At 37.5% G+C, this 21,432-nt stretch overlaps 4 protein-coding genes across 4 annotated transcripts; 1 reads left to right on the top strand and 3 right to left on the bottom strand.

Moving 5' to 3' along the window:
- Positions 1–468: 468 nt before the first annotated feature.
- Positions 469–2,836, bottom strand: LOC131791715 (transcription factor ATOH1). Its single transcript, XM_059109089.2, has 3 exons — positions 2,819–2,836; positions 1,847–2,389; positions 469–1,293 (listed from the first exon to the last, which is right to left on the bottom strand). Exons 2-3 carry the CDS (start codon positions 2,235–2,237, stop codon positions 1,241–1,243), a joined length of 444 nt encoding a protein of 147 aa, XP_058965072.2. The 5' UTR covers positions 2,238–2,389; positions 2,819–2,836; the 3' UTR covers positions 469–1,240.
- A 2,961-nt stretch (positions 2,837–5,797) lies between these two features.
- LOC131791697 (fer3-like protein) lies at positions 5,798–8,239 on the bottom strand. Its single transcript, XM_059109065.2, has 2 exons — positions 7,618–8,239; positions 5,798–7,296 (listed from the first exon to the last, which is right to left on the bottom strand). The coding sequence occupies exons 1-2, from the start codon at positions 7,985–7,987 to the stop codon at positions 7,223–7,225; spliced, it is 444 nt and encodes a 147-aa protein (XP_058965048.1). The 5' UTR covers positions 7,988–8,239; the 3' UTR covers positions 5,798–7,222.
- Positions 8,240–16,528: 8,289 nt separating this feature from the next.
- LOC131791713 (helix-loop-helix protein 15) lies at positions 16,529–17,919 on the top strand. Its single transcript, XM_059109087.2, has 3 exons — positions 16,529–16,948; positions 17,044–17,124; positions 17,261–17,919. Exons 1-3 carry the CDS (start codon positions 16,588–16,590, stop codon positions 17,287–17,289), a joined length of 471 nt encoding a protein of 156 aa, XP_058965070.2. The 5' UTR covers positions 16,529–16,587; the 3' UTR covers positions 17,290–17,919.
- A 2,720-nt stretch (positions 17,920–20,639) lies between these two features.
- Positions 20,640–21,119, bottom strand: LOC131791714 (helix-loop-helix protein 2). The gene has a single exon (XM_059109088.2). The coding sequence runs from the start codon at positions 21,117–21,119 to the stop codon at positions 20,640–20,642; it is 480 nt and encodes a 159-aa protein (XP_058965071.2).
- Between the last annotated feature and the right edge of the window lie 313 nt (positions 21,120–21,432).

A 21,432-nucleotide genomic window follows, 5' to 3' on the forward strand; every position in this document is an offset into this window, starting at 1 on the left:
AGGGGTTTCAAAGATTGATCCCATGTAATATCTTTAGCGACTATTCAAGGGGAAACTCGTTCGGGTACAAATGAAATCTCTTGTTTTATCTCTTCCTACATCAAGGAAACGAAAGTAGTCTTTTTTATTCCAGGTGCAGGTGGAGGGTACCGATAAGGCCTGACGAGTTGCCAGTTGATGGTTTTGGTCACGGATAGAACGCAAGCATCTCCATCAAATCTTTGTAAGGTAATCCTCGACCTCAAAATTCTATACTGGATTGAAATGTTCTCCTCGCCGCCACTGGGCTCTCGGCCAGGAACGTGATGAGGTCAGTTAGTACTACTAAGATAAAAAGTTCAAGTTCATTACGATGCCTGCCGCTTACATCAAGAAATCGAACCTAGATCCAACTGTAAATGGGTAATTTTTTTAAAACATTATAAATCATAAACTTCACAAAATAGATGCAGTACCATGCTTCAAACGTAAAGCCACACGATTTTAATAGAATATCTTATTGAAATATAATGATATTAGCTTATCAATACCCATAATTGCACAAGTGTTGATTGAGAAATCGTTCTTACGAATGTTCCTTGGAAGTCCCGCGATAAATATATTCCTGGACTCTCATCAACTTAACAATATATTCTTCATAATTTATTTTGTGCGATTGGAAACGAATTTAACAAGTGGAAGTTTGAACTGAATCAAGAGCACACTTAGTCAGTAACTCTTTTGTCGCTCGGATTACAAGATACCCTAAATTTTTCATCTCCAAGCTCAACGAATGTAAGACGAAAACAAGCTAAGTCACGGTTTGTGGAAAAAGGATCTAGCAATTTTACGAACTCATTGCATGCAATCCGAGTTAATCTTCTCCATCCTTAAAATTCCTTTTTTCATTTTAGCTTATAGTAATCTAATTGGTGCTTTACTATCTCATTTAAGTGTCAATCAATTTTTTTTCTCATAGTTGGGGTTGAGGTATCCGCGTGATGTTACGCGTGGTAGGAAATTGCTCAACTACCGTGACATAACTTCTTTTCACCAACTGGCCACATAAGGAATCACCACTTGGAGTCATTGTGTGCCTTATTCACACATTCCAAAGATTGTCCCAGATACTTGATAAAATAGGTGATAATTTTACCGATAAGTGGTTTGTCGTACAAGGATGAAAGATTTGAAATAAAAGTGTCCTGTGGATCATGTTGAATGGCTGTGAAACCTATGTGCTCTCCCACACAAGGGAGTGCTACTCGTATTCCTCCCAAAGGTATTCACCAAGGTCGAGGTCCAGTAAGTTGTCTGAAAAAAATAAGAATAAAAGATGCATTCATATAAACCAAAAACAAAACAAAACAAATACAGCTTTTAGGATTTCACCATAAGCCTTTCGTGATAAGAGATCAACAAATTAATGTGCGATCACTTTCAAGCAACATTTCAATGAAAGTTCAATTTTTTTTTCGATTTTTGCTTGAGGGACCGTTTAAGGTTTGATTGGAAGTCAACAAGAGCGGATCCAATCCGCGACAACTAAGAGAGGAAGTGTTAAAAATGATAATACATATTGTTTACATTAACAATGAAAACCGAATTATTGTTAGTTAACATGTTTCAAAGCGGACTACTGTTATCTTTGTACACATCATTCAATTCCCGAACTCACGGATTCATAAATATTTGCATTGAAAATTTGGAAAAAAAGTTCAACAACAATTTACACTCCGTCACGATTTTTGAAAATGACGGACGAGAACTGTAAAACTATCAGACCTCCCAGATTTTCGAGCTGATGACACTTATCCCCGGCCCCCGTCACAAATAATTGAGTGAAAACTTCAAGGTGCATATGTACCTTCATTATCAGAGAACGAGTCAAAGCAGAATCGTGGAAGATTTGCAGAGAGACTCCAACCATCTTCAAATCCTGGAAGGCTTGGAAGTAGCTCGTCTGGGTTAATTCTTTCCAAACCCTCAGGTGTGTTCTCGAGAATCTCGGTCAGACATGAAATGTATACTGCTGCCAGTCTGATGGTCTCCGTTTTGGAAGGTTTCTTCTCCCCAGGAAAAAGTGGAATTAGATCCCTCAACCTCTCAATGTGTGCATTAAGGGTTTGCACGCGGCTCCTCTCACGTGCGTTAGCCATTCGTCTTTGTCGACTGACTCCGGTCAAACGAGGTCCTCGCCTCCTTGTTTTCTTTTTTCCTTGAGTATTGTCAGGTTTAGCCGCTATAGTAGTTTCCATGGCTGACTGCTGTGCTTGGTTGAACTGCTTGTAACTGATGTGAGTTTAAACTAAGGCGTGGAGATCGTTGAACGAGTTACTTATCGCAGCATTCCAGGGCTTGGCTTGTCAGCTGGGTTTCCATTTTAAGGAGACATCAGAACGGAACTCATCTGACACGATTATATAAAGTCCAGAAACATAAACACATGATATTATACAAGATAAGGCTTACTATCGCACTTCTGAATAACGTGTGGGTATTTCGTGCTCAATGCACATTCTTTCGACCGCATTTTGGTCCATCCCACGCACAACAGCATCGTAAACTTCCTTTAACTGTTTATTTTCTTTAGCTACTCTCACATTAAATAACGCCCTTTTTCTCGATTAAAGTAAATCGTGAATATGTCCCATTATGATAATGTACTGATGATGTGTGACTCGTGCATTGCGTCGAAAGAAGACCGAACTCCCTCATGCTATAATTGAAAAACACTTAAAGTTTGTGGTTATTATTTACTTCAAATGTGGATTTTAGTTAGGTCAATATTTCTAGCTTAGTGTATTAAGGTTTGGAATCATTTACATGCTCACCGTACCTGTGTGTCATCGCTGCTATGAGCTCCAGCCTCAAAAACTTGTGGGTTGATATGACATGACGTCACGACAGCCGCTCACAACAAACGCTCTCATCGTGCAAATGACTCTTTGACCTTTCAAAGTTTATTGTTTTTGCTCTCTTTTCGTACTTATTTGCTTTAAAAACATCACACAAATGAAAGGGATTTGTATGCGTCACGTAAATTTCCACTCTTGAAATTTTGCGGGTTGGTTTTAGTCTACTTCAGCCGAAGTAAACTTATCCCCATCCGCCTTGATGATACTAGGGCCTAGTAAATTCTCATTCATGCATACGTTTGGAAATTATTTTCATATCAAACTATGCTGATACCGAAAGATCAGTTCTAGTTTGGAGACAGTCCGTTGGTGGTTTGCTTGTAGGCTTTACTGAAACGAGCACTCAAATCGTTTCCATAGGTTGCCATTTTGGCACTCAGTCAATAAAAGTAAAGTCATTGCATGTTTTGGAAAAAAGCTCTGCAGCCACGAACAAGCTGTAGAACATTTTGTGAGCATTTGTGCGATGAAAACATTTGTTTGATCTTTCCGTGTAACACGCTTTAAATTTGAACCTAACAGCTTTCGCCACAACGTTTTGATTTATCTCAGTTTATCTTTCGGAAATGAACAATATCCTGCATCATTAATCTGAATGATCCTTTATGGGAGATGTGTTTAATTAAGATCGGTGAGTTTGTGATATTACAGGTAACCTGGGAACTCAGACAAGAGGAGCCAATACTACGTAAAACAGATTCCCAGATAGCTTGATTTCGCTTAAAGGTTACCTTGTGTACGCCTACAAAAACACTGATAACATTGAGGCATTATTGAAAGATCTATTTTGCACATTATTACTTAGCAAAGCGAGAGCTTAGACATGTAACTTTTGATGTTCAAATTGGGCAATTTTGGTTTTTAAACTTTACCTTCTTACCTCGGCTGGATTTTTTTGCTAAGGAGTAGCAACCTACATTGTAAGTTTGCAAGTCCAGTGTCGTATTTACCCATTTTCACTAAGTTTTCTTTACTCCCTTCTTCCTTTCTGCTTCTTAAGTTAAGTTGATCAAACATACTTTGCGGTACATTATCTACGCCAATTTTTTTTCCTCTTTGGCTTTCTCTCAACGAAATAGGACCATCTAGAGGCTGCCTCAGCTCTTATCATAACAGTTTATTTCGTACGCTCTGATGTGTCGATAAGCTTCTCCGCATTTGATTTTAAGCCTGAAGATAACAATTGTTGGGTAAGCAAGTCCAACGGCGGCTGGGCAAAAGGGGTTTGAATAAGTTCAGGTCATTAGGTGTGGTCCAATACGGCATGAACTCGAGAAACCTTCAACATTCGAAAAGAAATAACTTGTCTCACGGTTTTCCTTTTAAGTCATGTGTTTCTCTTTCAGTTTCATGATACATTTAATTTGGACCTTCATCCTTCCGGGAATGATTGTAACCTCACTCAAATAAATGTGGTTTTAAGTTTTAAGTTCAATCGATCCTTTTTGGAGGAAACGCTGATGTGTGACTGCATAATCAAGAATTTACATCGATTTCTCCTGATCAAATTTAGATTTCTGTCTGATTTAAATTTTTTTGATCCTGACGAGTCACCTAAAACAGTGGTCATGTTTAAAAAGGACGGAAACTATACATGTGGTTGAAGAAGTTTTAAAAGCGTGAGCTGAGCAAAGCTGCTGCTTGCTTTGGATCAGTTTGGATCAGCAGCCAAAAGAGGACAATCTTTATAATTATGAGATGCTTTTGTGCCCATACAGGAAAAACCGCAATTGACAGACGGTGTATAAATGAGAGCAACCCCCCCCCCCCCACTAATTTTGTTATTTTAGGACCTATTTTCAGTCAGTTCAGTCTATAGAAAAGGTCATGAATAATTTCAGTAATTTTGAATCAATAAGTGAGCTTCCGATAGTCGTACAGTATGTAAAACTAACAAGACCGCCATCAGCCTCTATTGGTTTCAAGATCAATTTCATTAAAGTTTTGTTTACGAGCCATTATTCTTTGTCGTGCGTCCGACTTATTTTGGTCACATGTTTGTTGATGATTAGTATAACATAACGGAAGGGAAGATATTTCAGTTGACGTTTAATTAAAACAGGCCCAAAGTTGAGGACTCCGAGTTCAATTTTAAAACTTCTACGAAGGTCGTAAATGATGTTATTTAACCCAGTGGATATTACATGAAAGATAAAGCGAGCAAAAAATACTTGGACATTTGTCTTCATAGCACCCAAAACGTGCAAGTTTACATTCTCATTTGCCTTCTCATTCAATTTCTGAAATGTTGTAATTGGCGGTTCGTTCTATGACTCTCTTTCGGGATCATCGTGCAACGTGCTGTAAAGTGAAGTGCCACCTTATTTTCAATTAAACAAAACATCACAGACGTGTGAACAAATGAGTCTCATTAGCACATTTTCCAACGTACTGTCATGCAATCCTGAGTACAGCTCTGTCTGTATGTAGCTTATCAGTGTAAAAGTACCCAACACTGCTGCTAAATGAGCACTTACAAACGATGATTGAAAAGATCCAGGAGAACAGATGTCCTCATAGGTTAAACACGGGATTTAGCCAAACAGAAGTGACCTGGAAAACTGGGTCACTCTAAGTTATCTTTCAACGTGACGTGACGAGATAGGACAGTCCTGACTAAAAAAAAAAACCACACAAAAACCGGCGATAATTGACAAAAATGCTGCAATGAATGAAGTGTCGCTTAATTTTTAGTTTGATGCTTTAATACGTGAAGTATCCGAGGTAACTAAGACAAATGGAGGAAACGAAGTAATAAACGAATTCCTGATAACATGGAGGATAGCAGCCGCTCAAAACCTAATTCGTAACATTCAGGAAAAGATGTTGGCGATGGTGCAACAACATAAGCATTTCATGTCAAGTACGATTTAGGACACAATGGTATTTTAGAACCACAGTTTCGATTAGGAACTATTTATTGATAACCAAATGATTCCTTTTTTTTTTACCTAATCTTTGTAAAGTATCTTCGGAAGTACGCTTGCATTTCAAGCACACGTACTATCCGAGTGAACAGCACTCAATGATGCTAAATCCAGACTGTATGAATCAAGATCTTAACTACAGAGATTTAATTTAAAAGCAATAGTGAAGATATCATGGAAGAGAAAAATGTGAAAATAAGCGTGTCTTTTTGTTTTGCGTAAGACAAAACCAATATAGAGACATGAGGCGTCAGTTAAGCCTTTGAGCTTTCTTATCCCGTATCAATAACAAGAGTAAGTTGATTATGCAAAATAACCTTAATATTTTTTTAGCCCCTTGAACGACATTTCTTAGCAACGACTTTAAATCCTATCGAGCAGGATGATATCAATTATAAGAGGTAAAATTTGACAGGCAGACTTAAAATCCTGCTGAATTTATTTGTTTGTAAGCTGATCCCAGCTGGTAAAAAAAAAAAAAAAGAGTGAGAAAGGTTCCCCTAAGCTTCTACGTCAGGTGATGTTTCAAAATTAGATTAAGAGCTTCGTAATCTATTTTCATGCATAATTGTTAGTTATTACTCAAACCTTTACAAACAGTCTGAACGAAATAGGCTTATAACCTTCTATAAAGTAATAGTCAACTGTTGCAAGCCACAGCTGTCTTGTATGCGCTAAGCATTCCGACTTTATTAAATAAACTAAAGCCTGGACAACATACCTACCGAAATTACCTCAAATACAGCAATTGACCGAAAAACCGAGACGCTTACAAGTCTGCACAAGTCTGATTTTATTACTTGCTCCGCGCACGATACCCGTCCATTCTTCACCAGCACGGAAGTGATGCAAACCTTAAAACAACACGTGACTGCTTTATTTCCACTATGCGCCCGATCAGTGGCGAGCACAGTTCGGCGTTTTTGACTCGGGTTTATCGTGAAACAGGTAATATTTGCTAAATTAGGAAAGGTGAGTTTACTTTACACTGTTTACTTAGCTTGCTTATTCCGACGCAAGAGGGCGCCTCTTGTTTAAGTAAGATGGTTATCGTGTCTTAAAACACTCAATAGTTTGATATAAAAAAAGCTCAAACTACTCAGATCCGATAAGTTAATCGCATTGTAGGCTAACTTGGAAAACCAAAATTTTATGGCTATGATGAACGGTGGCTATTCTCGTGAGGTAAAGATTTCTTGATGCCACCCACTGAAGAGTAAGTCAACAATCTTGGTGACAAAAAAAGGCTGCAGTGTGACGTGGTTTTCATGACAACAACAACAATACTTCTCACGGATAAATGAAAGTTGCATTCCATGCACTTGAGGTACATTTACTCCCATGAAATATTTTATTGCTCTTCAGTTGCTGTTCTGGCCTGATTTTGGACTTTTGATGTTAAAATACGGACGAGAGACCGCCACCATCGCTGCCACTTAATTCATCATCTTTCCAAAAGAAAACTGTCAATTCTGACACAAAACAAAAAGAGAAATGAACTTCAGTTTCTAATTATCTTACATATCAAAAAAGCTTATCTCACACAGGTAAAGTTGCCGTTAAAAGTTCACGAACTGTTATGATATATTTAAATAGTTCAGCGGTGTAGTATTTCCCTCATAATTAAACAAATTCCTTCCTACCATTCCTCGCTACCAACATTTTGAAATGCTCTAAAAAGTTGTTTGTGATTTTTGTTTTACTACGCCCTTGGATAATAGACTTTTATAGTTTCATCAAAATGCAGGCGTACATAAGTTTACCACAAATGAATTACAAAACTGTTATCTTACCTTCAGATTCTACACCGAACGGGTCAAACTCAAGTGAAGTCACTGACAAATCTTCGTCCAAACTCTCTCTACCAATCATCTCTTCGTGTTCTGTATTCGCCATTTCCAGAAGCTCTGTCAAATGCGATATGTACAATGCTGCTAAACGAATAGTATCGGTTTTTGAAGGCTTTTTTTCGTTCGGAAAGAGAGGAATGAGATCTCGCAAGCGATCTATCCCTTCGTTTATGACATGGACTCGGTTTCTTTCGCGCGTATTGGCGATTCTCCTCTGTTTGCTTAAACCAGTAAGGCGCCGCCCTCGTCTTTTTGTTTTCTTCTTTGAAATTGTCGCTCTTGGAGTTTCTTCTTCTGGAACTTCACTTTCCATGATGCTGTCTTCCAGAATTTAATTTGTTCTAAAAGATCTGTTTTCTTTTAAAACCAAGACAGCGGTCCGTCTACCGGATTGTTGATCACTATCACCTAGAAAGCATTTTTAAGTTATTAAAGACCATGTCATGTACGTCAGAGCGGAGTCTAGTTGGCTGCGACTCGATGATGTTATTATCCAATAAGTTAGCCGGCTTTTGCTTAAAGAAAAAATAATCCAGTTAACAAATCTGGATATTTTGTGCTGACTCTAATACTATGTAACATTTCTGGCAGCCTTGCTATCGAGCTAACCGCGATTAGGATCTTCTCTCAAATTCTTAATCTAAGCAAACATACCTCGTAGGGTCAGCAACGATCAGGAGATTGTAATCCGTGTCATTGGATACGTTAGTTACTTGTTGTCGCGGAAGTGGCACTGCGTGACCCTCTATCAACGGCTTATCCAAAGAGTCACTTTTCTAAACATAAATTGGATCTCTCTACGTCAAGAGTGGAATTGTGACTACAGGTAGCGGTGTATCTACAATTGCTCTTCCGTTTACGTAGAAGGAATGCACAAAGGCCAACTCTCTTCATGCAACAATTTTTCGTTTCCCGTCAACAAAGCTGTAGCTATGTTACAGTTTTTAAAATGATATGTTCACCGGAAAAAGGGGAAAATAGGAGCTTGTAGGAAAATGGGATTAAGCTGGGATGTCACGTCATCATTTATTCCAGCTGAGGCTTCTCTCGGTTGCGGCAAGCAAATTCACCTCCAACTTGAAGAGGACAAAAAAGTATGAGCTGGCTAAGATAGAAAACACAAAAGAGTTCAGAATGAAACAAACATGAACAGGAATGATTAAGGATGGAGAAGATTGAAACAGATCGGTAATGATGAACTGTTTCAACAAATTTTCAACTGATTTATTATTATGTTTATGCAGCTCTTTTGATGTGCAGGAACCGAGGACAGTACGTGAAAACATGAAAATCTTCTTGTGGTTCATGCCAAATTTTTCTTAAATAGAATGTGTTTATGACCTTGCCCTATCATCTTATTATGGAAACTTTTCCAGACAGGTATGTGTATGCACGCTAGGATTACCGACTTTTTCGTGGGTTAACGCGAAATATTTCTTGTGTTTGAAATGGAGTTTATTTAAAAGAAAACTTAGCCATGCGAGACATGAATAGAAAATGAAGAATGAGGACATACGATTACTACTGGGACAAAAGGACCCCGTGGAACAAGATTTAGTATTTACTTTGTTCCTATTGATGGGTTCTTGGAGTTAACTTTACTATCTTACGTGCACGTTCCTAGACTGCTGCTGTGTTGTGATGTGAAATTCTTGTGATTTTACTGATTCTAACCCTAATCTTTTGTTTGTTATTTTGTTTGGTTATACTTCGGATTTAAGTTGACCGTGCACGTGCTTGCTAATAGTTCGATACAGGTCGGGGCACTCATTAAAAATAGCACCAAAGGTAATTGGGATTTTGAGACAAGATCTTCCTTAAAAAAATATATCGAGACCAGCGCTACGATAAGCTTTGTCTAGTGTAGGAGTGCACGTGAAAAGAAGTTTAGCTTAAGCTGTTATGTCGAGAACATACAACTATGTCAATCATTCACTCATCAGTTCAAGCTGTCTTGTACCCAGTTAAGAGCCAAGCTTTTTGTTCCAGTCGTACTTCGAAGGACCGACTACATAAAACATGTGTATATTAAAGGAAACCTCCCCCCCTCCCCCGCCAACCACAAACTCTAAGGATCACGTTCTGAGTCAACTTTGTTGTAACCTTGGATTTCAAGCGTAAGAGCCTCCCGCAAGCCTAGCATTAACTGCTTCTTCCTCAGTAACTGGTGGTCAGAAGTAAGCAAAACTAGCACAAAGGAAATAAAACGAGCTGTAATGAATATATTCCCGGTTTGCCCCTCATTATAACTGTGTAGGCAAAAGGAGATGAAGGAAACTGAACACAGTCATACCCGTATGGTAACGCTCTGGCGGTTTTATTGAGAAACATTATTTTAAGAAATTGCCGAAAAAGAGCTGATGGCACGATTAGGGCTGGAAAAGCCGTAAGATCCTATGAAAATATAAATACGAAATGAAACAGAGGAACAGCAACGGTCAAATGATAAATGCTAATTGAGTTACTCAGGTCGGATCGTACGGGAAAATATTTGGCTCTCATCGCTTGCAGAATGGGCACAACGAAGTTCAAAGGTCATGACCTTGAACCAGACTAAAATTTTGGAGCTTAATTCATAAGCGGGTTAACAACAAAATTGACCAATCAATCTGCTTCATTCATGGTCCTGCAATTCAAAATTACGAACCCTACGGAAACTTCTATCAGAGAAATTGCCTTAAAATTCCAGAGTCGATTACTGAAACTGCTCGTAATTGACTTCACATTAGAACAACACCGAATATCTAGGACCGTCGCCAATTAAAGCTGAACCGGCTAAGAGTAAGTAACGCCTTTTTCATTTCGATGATTTGCAGACCGGTGAATGTTATCTTTAATTTCTAATATGCTCTTCATCTACGGTCTAACAAACGATTTGAGGTTAACTAATATATAAAAGTCTCGTAATTTTCAACTCACAGCTATTCAAGCTCTGTCTGTAGAACGAAGTGATTAAGGCAAGAAAGGGTCACTCGCCATTCAAGCTCCACCATCAAAAGAAGAAGAGACTGCAAAAACTCACAACTTAATGCGGTTTGAGAATCCACGGAATAACCTAACCCTTGAAACATTTCTGTTTTTCAAATTTGTTAAGACGTTCAGCTGTGAACGCTGCTACATTGAAAATAACTGAGTAACCTAGCCACACAGGCAAATTTTTAAGATATCCCAGAATTCAACTCAAATGGTGAGAACCATAGCGCGGTTTACAAGCAGCTGCTACTCTGCCGGTCCAGTCCTAAAAAAACTTAAATTGAAAAGTTATAATTTGCCTTCTTCGCACAGCTCAGGAGTCAAAAAGTGGTACCTTATAATAATTACTCTGATAGAATGTTTTCGACCAGTATCTTTCCGTTTTATTAATGAGTAAACTGAGAGGAATATATAAGAGATTGGTTTACACAGCCGTCACTTTGCTTTCTTATATATCACTTATTCAAAGTTGGGACTATTTATCAACAATGAAGAAAAACTGTGGGCTGCTTAAAATAACAAATCTGCTTCCTACCACACCATCAATGCTCCTAATCAAGAAAAGCTAAAATTAAATTTCCATGATAAAAAGCCAGATTATTAAATTTTAAATGAGTTGAAGAGGAAGAAAAAAATTCCAGCTAATTGTTTGAATGACAAGTCATAATTCACGATCTTAATTCATGAAATGGAGTGTCTCTTTCCAAAAGGACATGCTTTTACTTAGTTGCTTATGGCAGATTTGTTTCAGTTGATTTAATTAATGCCTATTAGCAGAGATGCGTATTGTTTTAATTGTGTTTCGTAAACATTCCAGTTTGATTACATGCTCGGCAATTATTCCCACCAATTCCCTAGAGTGCTGACAATGTGATACAACGAGGACAATACTACGGACGTTTTTTTTTATCGCTAAACTAACCTCCGACAAAGGTCTCGTTCACCTGTTGATTACTTCTATTTCATTTTAGTAAATCTAGAAACTTCCTTTGACATTTTCAGGTCTACATAACATTAAAAACATTCCCAGCATCACGGAAATTACGCGATTTCTATCAGCAGGAATAACATTAAATAAAAATAGCCATCGGTGGGAGTCTAAATATTTCACCATATGATGTTTGGACTAGAAACCGATATGTTTAAATTTCTTCATCGCATTTTTTGAGTGTCATTCTAAATGTACTAAAAGAGACGATCAAAACCATAGCATTTGCCTTCTCAAAGAAGATTTGAAAAATTGAGAGTATTTTGTCGTTGTTACTTTCACAGCGTACAGTAGGTATTTATTTACTTTTTTTCAATGGCTTCGAAAATTCTGTAACGAATCGAAAACATGTTCATTGGTGCAGAAAGGCAAACAAAGTTTTGTCTTTGCGTCAAGTATATTGTCCTCGCTCTCTGTGTTTAAATTTCTCTATCACATTTCTCAGGGTCATTTTCAATTTAACCGCTGATGGAGATGACGTTTGTTGTCCATGGTCTTGGTGTGCAGTGTCCCTTTAATTATCCCCAAACACTTGAATTCTTTTGTCGCCTGCATTTAATATTAACTGCGCCAGGAGAATTATTAGTCGAAAAACACATCACTGGGAAAATGAAGAGAAGACGTTTTTCTTGAATGAATGTTTAAAAAAAAGCTATTCGAGGCCTGGATTCTCAGTGTAATGGCAAATCTAATGGTGTTTTATGTGCTGCAATCTGACTGGCTACTCTACTCGCTAACTCTTCCGCATAATCCTGTTATGTCGTTACGATTTGAACCATAGTAGATTTACGATAAAACAATTTGATTATGAGCTCAAAATTTTGAATGCGTGAAAGTTGATTCTCCCTTCCCTCTCATAAACAACTCCACAAGTACCACACGATAAAATTCTTGATCTCACAATCCAATTGTTGAATCTCCAGTAAACTGCTGTTATGAGTTAACACTTTCTTATTAGAGTAAAGGAGACTCTGAAGCCCGCCTCTCTTCCATGGTGTCTTGCTATTACAAGCTAGGAACCCTACTGATTTCCATACATTAGTCCATGTATATTCTTTTTTGCAATCATATGATACTGCTCATCAATTAAAATTATATCATTTGATTTGATTTAGATGCAAATTGCGATATTTTTATTTAATCTGTTTTTAATGGTGGTTTAAATGTTCTGTGAATTTTGATCAGCTAATAATTCATCATTATCTTGAAGGTTAAACTGATACTGCCTGCTGATCAATTGACGACAAAATAAAACAGCGCTTCTACAAGTAAATTGTGCAATGAAATTCTTATTTAGTCAAACAAGGCTTTGTTTGACATGAGCCAGGATAGCAAAGAAGACAAAAGTCCTTTATTTCTTTCTAGCATTGTAATGAACTGCAACCTTTTTAAGAAAAGCTTTCTTTAGGGACAGATGGTAGAGAAAATGGTCCTAACATTTCAATTTTACCATTCGATAATTCTTCGAATGAATCAAATCTAAAGGGCAAGTGACTAACTTGGGGTAAATTGGATGATGTTTTTTGTAGGTTGATTGAATAACAAAATCATGATCGATCATTGTCAACCTTCAGGCTATAAAATTATGCATTTCTGTCTTCGAGACAGTGTTTTATGTTACATTCACTGATTCACTTGTCATCAGAATACTCCATGCCTTAACTGAGCTATTACAACTCTTACCGCTGCTGTAACCAGTACGGATTTAGAAAGGAGACTTTTGATACTTTTCGCGTAAATTTCATAAAATTACTGAAATCCTACCATATATGGCAACGTAACAGCCTCTCGAAAGATTGTAGCCATTTTTTAGTAGTTTCTTGAAGTGAAAATTGTACGCAACAGACTCAAAAGCACGATATGAAATGTTTTTCGATTCCATTCGCTTTTTTTTGTCTACTTCTTTCAAACGCCATGGGATTATTTTCGTTTTTCTTTGATGCCAATGCTTGTCCCATGCATTCAAAAACACCTCACTCTTCTATCTTGCCGCGCCGCTCTGACGAACTCCTTCGGCAGAGGGAGCAGCTACTGTCCCATTTGAGATTATGTTTTGACAAGAGATCTTTCTCGTTCATACAGATTCAAAGACACTTTTTCAGCTGTAAATAATAAACATTTTAACTTAACTCTTTAACTCCCATGAGTGACCAAGACAGAATTTCTCCTTACAATATCAATACAATATCAACCAGATAAGCGATGAGAATAGAGAAAAATATCAATTTGGGGATAATTAGATGATCCAATAATAAATTCTCTGAACTAACACTGTAAGAATTGTGTGATTGACAGTGAGGAGAATGACAAATTTGATCTGGGAGTTAAAGGGTTAACCCAATTATGCGAAACATTTTTCCACGATCAAATGCATTGAACGCGTTTCTTTCAAAGATTAAAGTACCGAAATAAGCAAATTTGAATTTAATTTTAGAATATTTAAGATTCGAATCATGACGGCTTCTTCCAACCTGCAGCTGAACCACAACATACCCTGGTTTTTAAGCATCTATTGAAAATAGTTAGATAACACCGTGTGGGCAAGTTACTAACTATGGAAAAGTTTATTTCCCAACAGTCCCTAAACCTCCAACATTCCTTCATCATCGTAACATTAAGTTAGGGAAAGAAAGTTAGGCACCGCACCAAGAAGAGATTCTTTGGCTTTGATAAAAAGCGATTTAGGTTTCATCACACTGAGTTATATCATGATGAAACTGAAGAAAAAAGCTAGGCAAACACGGATCCAAATATGGCTTTGATAGCCTTAGATGAACAATAAACAAGAAGATTCATTGAAAGAACTCGAGTTTTAAACAAAGTTCACCAAAAAGGATCATCAAACTCATTTTTTATTGTCAAATATTTGAGCCAAATGCTTGCCATCTGTATTATTCGTCACCATCTGATTGAATAATCAGTCAGCACAGTGAACTTTTGATTCTCACTCCCAAGTTAAACAGTCAAAACAAAAAAATAACTCTTCTAATCACCGAAATTATATTGAAAACCAGCCAGCTCACTATTTATCAGCACGTACTTCTCATCTACGAATAATGCGATTACATTTCTCATTTTTTTTCTTTCTATCAAATAAGAACGCTTGAAGCCATCCTCCATACCCTATAACTCTGAAGTTAAGTTTGAACCATGAATATGAGACTTTTCTACTTGTACATCGATAAATTAAAAGTTTCCATTAAGACTCTACGAGTTTGATTTAGTAAACATCAAACCTTCCGGAAACACCAAACTGGCCAAATTCTTAAGAAAACGCAGACATCAAAACAACCGCAAATTACCTTACGTCAACTGGGAAGGACTCAATCTACGAGCCAAAATCCACAGAAATGAATGTGGCTTTTATGAGTACAGCTAGTTACCAAAACTCATTATGATCTATTAGTCTAAGTTTAGAAAAATAACGACGTGGTCAACATTCAGGTCGTCAATGAACCGATGGGACTCAACCGACAAACTCCCCGACCACTGATATTTATACATGATTTTATACCCACAGCTTATTGTAAGCTGCAGCAAGGTAGTCTGGCCATTCAAGATAGTATTTCATTATAATCTTCCTATGCCATGGACATTTGTGGTAGAAGACGTCATGGGTGTTACAAATATTGATTATGACGAGCATAAAAAAATTTGGACAGTGATGGTGTCAAGACGATATGGACAAAACAGGACCTTTACAAGTCGTTTTCCTTCTCTTTTTATTCTCTTCCGAGTGGATTCCTGGTGAAGCACGAGGAAATACCATTTATTGCATTTACGATATCATACTAAAGTATTTAGCTAGAATGTTAAGTGAAATGAGGACTCTGTTCTACTTACGTTTTTTTAACCTAAGCTCATACTTAAAAAGCCACTTTCTAGTGGGAGTTTCCTGTGGATAAGTGGTCTATTGCATGTGCCCATTTGAAATGTTTAAGTTTCCATTATACAATTAACTTTTTTACCGCAAAGTAATATAATTCTCAGCTGGTTTTAATTTGTGTTTGTCGTGTCTAGCACACCAACTCTTCTGTTCCGCTGAATTCATTCTAGAATGAGCCAATGCCCCTCTTTTTTTAGGAGAAACAGATTAAAATAATTACCTTGCGGTGGTCAAAATGAGCAGCGTTTTTGGCAAACACATGCTGCAGGTTTAGACTGAAAAGTATCCGGAATTACTGAAGATAATCCTAAAACAGAGTCACATTTGGTCGTACCACACGCTATCTGCAAATGCATATGACACGACAAGTTCCTAAGAGTTATTGGAAAATGGGCTTGAAATAGAAACAAGCAGTAGTTTTTTCAGGGAAACAATTAATTAACCCCAGCGGCATTTTCCATGTCTGTACTTGTGAAGTCCGTAGTGAGGCGTAAGCCTCGATGAAATAATGATTGAGAAAATTAAGTGGGAAGAACTGTTTCCGGCGGTGACATCCGCAAGACTCAATATTCTTATTGTTGCCCTTGTCATCATGGCAATATATAGTAAATCAGGGTGATTTGTTGCACAATAGAGGTCATTTTCTCTCGTAAATATATTTCATACCAAATGACCTCTCTTTAACCAAATCGCTGGCCGATAAGCTGAAATTAACCCTTACAACTGTTTGAAGTATCCGTCAATAACTTTCCTTCCTGACGCTCTTTACGTTAAAAATAGAGATTGCTGTATTGATGACTTGGAAACGTTTTTTGTGAGTAAAGGTCAAGTGATTTGCAGTTTGTCGTGTCTAAGAATTAATTTCTTCATGGACTGATACTGCGGAGGTGTAACTATGGTGTAACTGGATCTAGCTGATCACTTCAAAAGTGGGAGGAGATTGTTTGTATTTGACTTGTATTGGGTTGTATTTTGTTTGCATTTGTTTATATCGCGCATTCCATGAGACAGCGAACATCTCCGCAACAGCATCGCCACTTACATCAAACAGTCACGTTAAGTTGAAATGGGTAAAAAAGAAATCGAAGGTAAAGACTCGAAGGCTGATAAAAATGCCAAGAAGAAGACGAAACGGCGACCACCTCGATTGACGGGAGTCAGCAAACAACGAAAAATGGCAAATGAAAGAGAGAGACGAAGAGTACACGCTTTAAATTCACATATTGAAAACCTTCGGGAGTTAATTCCACTCTCGCCATTTGAGAAACGACCAACCAAGACTGAAGTCATTTGGATGGCAGCAACTTATATCAAATTTCTCACTGACCTGTTAGAAAAACTGAAAACCGACAATACTGTTGAAAATACATGCGATGACTCTGATGAAATTCGTCAAAGTTTGGACCTAACGTTTGTAGATATGGCAGGTTAGTGGTGTTTGTAAAATTTTTCCTTATGCCTTCACGTTGAAGTGTTGTGATAAAAATTTTATCTAATATTTTCGCGTATTTTTATTCTACAGTGTCCGACATTTTTGGCCTTAATGATTGCTCCGCAGTATCACAGCTGAATCTGGACGCCTATGAACTTTTATTTCTCACAGGTAAATAAATAATTCACCAAATTTTTGTTATTGTCTTCGTGTTATGAAAACACCTCTAAAAATTGTACTTTGTCGTATTGTACAGCTCCTAGTTTTGAAGTTTTTTTTATAATGCTGTTTCTATCCTTTTTTACAGACTCAGAGGGATCTTTAGACGAAAACTGATTTTCGCTGGATTAGTATTTAAATTTTCATCACAAGATTCTGTGTTCAACCCGTTGATGTCCGTGTAAAACAGACAATTTAATCATCATTACGCTAATGGCACATTTCTTCATGGTAGTTCAGACATCGAGTCATAACAAACACGTAAATGAAGATACTTCACTGACGTTAAAAAATAGGAAAACTGTCTATCTTATAAACTTCAGATCACAAAAGGAACTGACGCAAGTTTTAAAAATCGCCTCGAGGTCAAGAACGTCAAGAATCCCACTGATCTTGGATCACCCAAATTCAAGAGTCCTTAAATAAAAGGAAATCTAGGTTAAGTTTAGTCAAATAGGCGGTTGCTCTTGATGATAACATAAAACCCGCACGATGTATTTTCATTGCGAGTTAAACCGATGAGAAAACAAATTGGTATTTCATGTGATACCAAACAAACTTGACTTGTTTTGGTTTCCGACTGAAAGAGATAATTCCTTTGGTATTTTTATTTCTCCAACAATCGTCTTGTAAGAAGTTAAGAAGGATTATGTTCGTAAATAAAAGTATTTTTAACACGCGGTGGATCTATTACTGGTCAAAAAGGACGGAATTTATCGGGCGGCCTTATTGAGAATATATACCAGACCAGCGTTGACAAGTTGTTTCAGTTGTTTAATCACAGACTTCAAGCGCCCTTTTTAGCTCAATATCATTTTATGATAGCCGGGAACTCGAGAATCAGCCAACGTTTCTCCGGATTTATATAATTGAGTCATAAAGTACAAATTGGACAACAGTCTACATAAATAAACGAATAAGTCGGAATATATCGTGTTGTTTCAATCTTTGCCCACACAAGTGTAAAAGTATGTAGTGATGATTTGAATTCGCTAAGCTATAGAAGTGCGATAACAAGCGTCGATAAATCCATCGGAATTTCTTCCTTGATGATCACAACAGCCGTCAGTTTTCTCAGTATTTAAGATGTGAAGACTAAGATAAAACGTGAAAAGTCGAGAACACAAAATTTGCAAGCTAAACCACGCACAAACTGTTTCTCTTCTATGATGGACCGGAGTTTTCAAGCGTACACGTAGCACTTAAAAGTTCACTCACAATTTCCTTTGCTTGTCTCCTGGGACGCAAACCAATTTTTCAAGCTGTAATGGATGTTCAGCCAACAAAAAAAAAAACAAAGATTGATGGAACACATGAAAAAGTGAACACATTTTGTAATATGCACACGTTGGCTGACGAACCATATGAGTTTTCTTGAGATAAACCGACTTTAGTAAGATTTCCATTCTCCCGTTACTAACCGTTGTTTATAATGACCTTTTCATTCACTGCCTAATTTTGCTGTAAAAACTGTTTTATCAAAACGAAAACCGTCTTTGTCGGCGAGTAATACCGCCTATGAAGTATAACAGACTGTTTTTAGATCAGGCAACTCTGGTATCAATGAAGGAAAGTCGAAATGACGATCACGAAACGATTTCAGGTTTCACCCAAGAGAAAATATTCTACTAAAGTGAAGCGGACAATGTAGTGATTTAACCGTTTACGGATGCAACATCTTCATCCAGAATTTTTGGGACACAGCAGTACAGAAGAAAAATGGGTTCGTTTAATGGTGAATGAGAAACAAGAACGTTTACGTTCTTGACCCCTGGAAACTGTAGCTACATGCAAAACATGATCAACTTTTTGATAAAGGTTTTTCGCTCTGTGCGATAGTGCTCTCTCACCGATTTCAAGACCAACTTTGAGAAATAGAAAGTATCTCTTCACTTCCTTTATTCCCATTTCATTGGCAAGTTTAATTTGGGAAGCATATAGTAATTTTTCCACTGAAGATTTCAGGATAAGAGAAATTTTAACTCGAAGAATTCGGGAATCTATGTCAACTCCACAAGTAGATTTAAAGCAAGCAACCCACGCCATACCATGCCATGGGAACCTTGCCAGAAGAGGAATGGGAACCTAATAAAACAAAGACGACAGGCTTTGTCTCTGTAGTTCGTTTGTAATATCATCCTTTTCTCTGGCATGGAAGGTTGTGAATTCCGAGAAAAGTTCTGGTTCAAAAGTTTAATCAACACAATGCGGGGATATTGTTCATTCCGTAATTAAACTCCCAACACATTTAGTCCGTTCCAGTTAATCAAATAATTTCTGTAGTGTATATATGTAAAATAAAGTCAAAGTATCACGAATATTAGATATCGTGATAGATATTGTTACCAGTGGTAACGACTGAATTGAGTCAGGATACAGAGGATAGCAGAGTGCTGAAATCTGAATTACTAGGGGTGTGGTCATTAACCACTCTTTATTATTTTTCTCTTATCATAAAAGTCTCAGAGGCGTAGGAGTTGAACAGTCCTTTGATTTGCTTTTATTGTTTTCCCTTCTCTGTTATCCGTGGTTTTTCGAGATAGCTCTGTGGGCCGTTTTCCTAGTTAAGAGGTGTAAAGGAGTTTGGCTCTAAAACAACAACTGGATAGGCAGGTCTGATTACCAGCCATGTGCCTTATTCTTTGGAAGTATTGGAAGCATATCCCTCTTTCAGTAGCATTAGCAACCAAAGGTATTTCGTCTCTTCTTGGTAAGGATACCGGTGCATTGCAGGAAACCAATCCAGTATTTCCTCGGGTTTCCCTTTCAGTTTGTTGATCTGTCTCTTTACACGGATCATGTTGGGGTGGAATCAGGCATTGTTAGCTTAAGAATACAACAAAATGACCTCCCCTAGGCCTGAACCCTGGCCTTTAGAGCTATTTAGTAAGGCATGCTGACCCGGCAAGATTTTTAAAACCATGGAGAAAAATGAATCTTGAAGGTAACATTATAACTCTTTGGGGTTATAATGTTACTCTTTAGAAGATAGAGGTAACATTATAACTCTCAGTTTATGACTATACAAGGAAGTGGCACTACTCAATAATGAGTAAACTGAGGGAGGGTCACTTGTTTTGTGACGCAAGGAAAAATGGGAACACACAACTAACTGAAGTCAGAGTTCGGTACAACTCTTTTAATTTGAGGAATTTATATATATATATATATATGCTGTCTATAAACAGCTCAGTTTCTTTTCATTCTAAATGAACCTGTTTTAACTGAAAAACCTGCACGCCTAAGGGTCTGATTATCTTCGCAGAGGTTCGCGCATCCGCTATTATCTGCATAGAATGCAGAATACCCTTACATTCCACAGTAGCGTGGTTTAGAATGTTTCCATTATGGAAAGGTAAAATTGAGGACAAATGAAATTGTCGTCACTGTTGTTGTCTTACTTAAACTCTTCAAGACTGAAGAAAATTTTAGATCGCAGCAAGTTTACTGTATGTCAAATTTTAGTTTCAAAAATCTGAATCAGAAGAACTTTCCTCTTTCACTGTAACTAAGTACGCGTCGCTTTTTCCTTGAGGCTTCGTTAAAGTCGACTCACATTGTCGATTGTTTTTCAACAGTTCTGTGAGATGATGAATATAAAGTGCAGCCAGTCGTACTGTTTCTATCTTAGATGGCCGTTTCTCTGTTGGAAGTAGAGGTATTAAATCGCGTAAAGTCTCAAAGGCGCTGTTGATAGCTTGTACTCTATTCCTCTCTCTTGCGTTTGCTGTCTTTCTTTGTTTACTGACTCCTGTAAGTCTTGGTCCCCGTCTCTTGTGCTTTTTCTTTGCTTGAGCTGGCGACGAAGGCACTGAAGCCGGTGAATCAAACTTGTAATTGCTACACACAGATGAGTGCATGACCCCAACACTTGCCAGTGAATTCACCATCTTTAAGCCCTGTTTGTACAAAATCATTTCAGTTAAATACTCTCGACAGGACCCCATAGTTATCAGTCACAAGTCATTCTTTTCATTGTTGATAAAACAGCCCTGTTGTATTTGCTTGTGAATGAAATATTTGCCGTGAGAAATCTAATTTTGTACCAACTCAAACAATTTCAAGGAAAAAAAGCTTACTTTACCCTACAACATGCTATGTCAACACTAAGTGCACCCAACAAAAATCGAATATTAAGAAATTTTTGATTATCTGTACGTTTTGCGAGAAAGTTTATGTTAAGAACTGTGTTTCTCAGTCGGTAATGTTAATTCGAATTTCTTAGGAACCGGATAACCGCATCGAATGGAATAAAACCTC

This window comes from Pocillopora verrucosa, chromosome 10 (genome assembly GCF_036669915.1).
Source record: "Pocillopora verrucosa isolate sample1 chromosome 10, ASM3666991v2, whole genome shotgun sequence".
Taxonomy (NCBI): domain Eukaryota; kingdom Metazoa; phylum Cnidaria; class Anthozoa; order Scleractinia; family Pocilloporidae; genus Pocillopora; species Pocillopora verrucosa.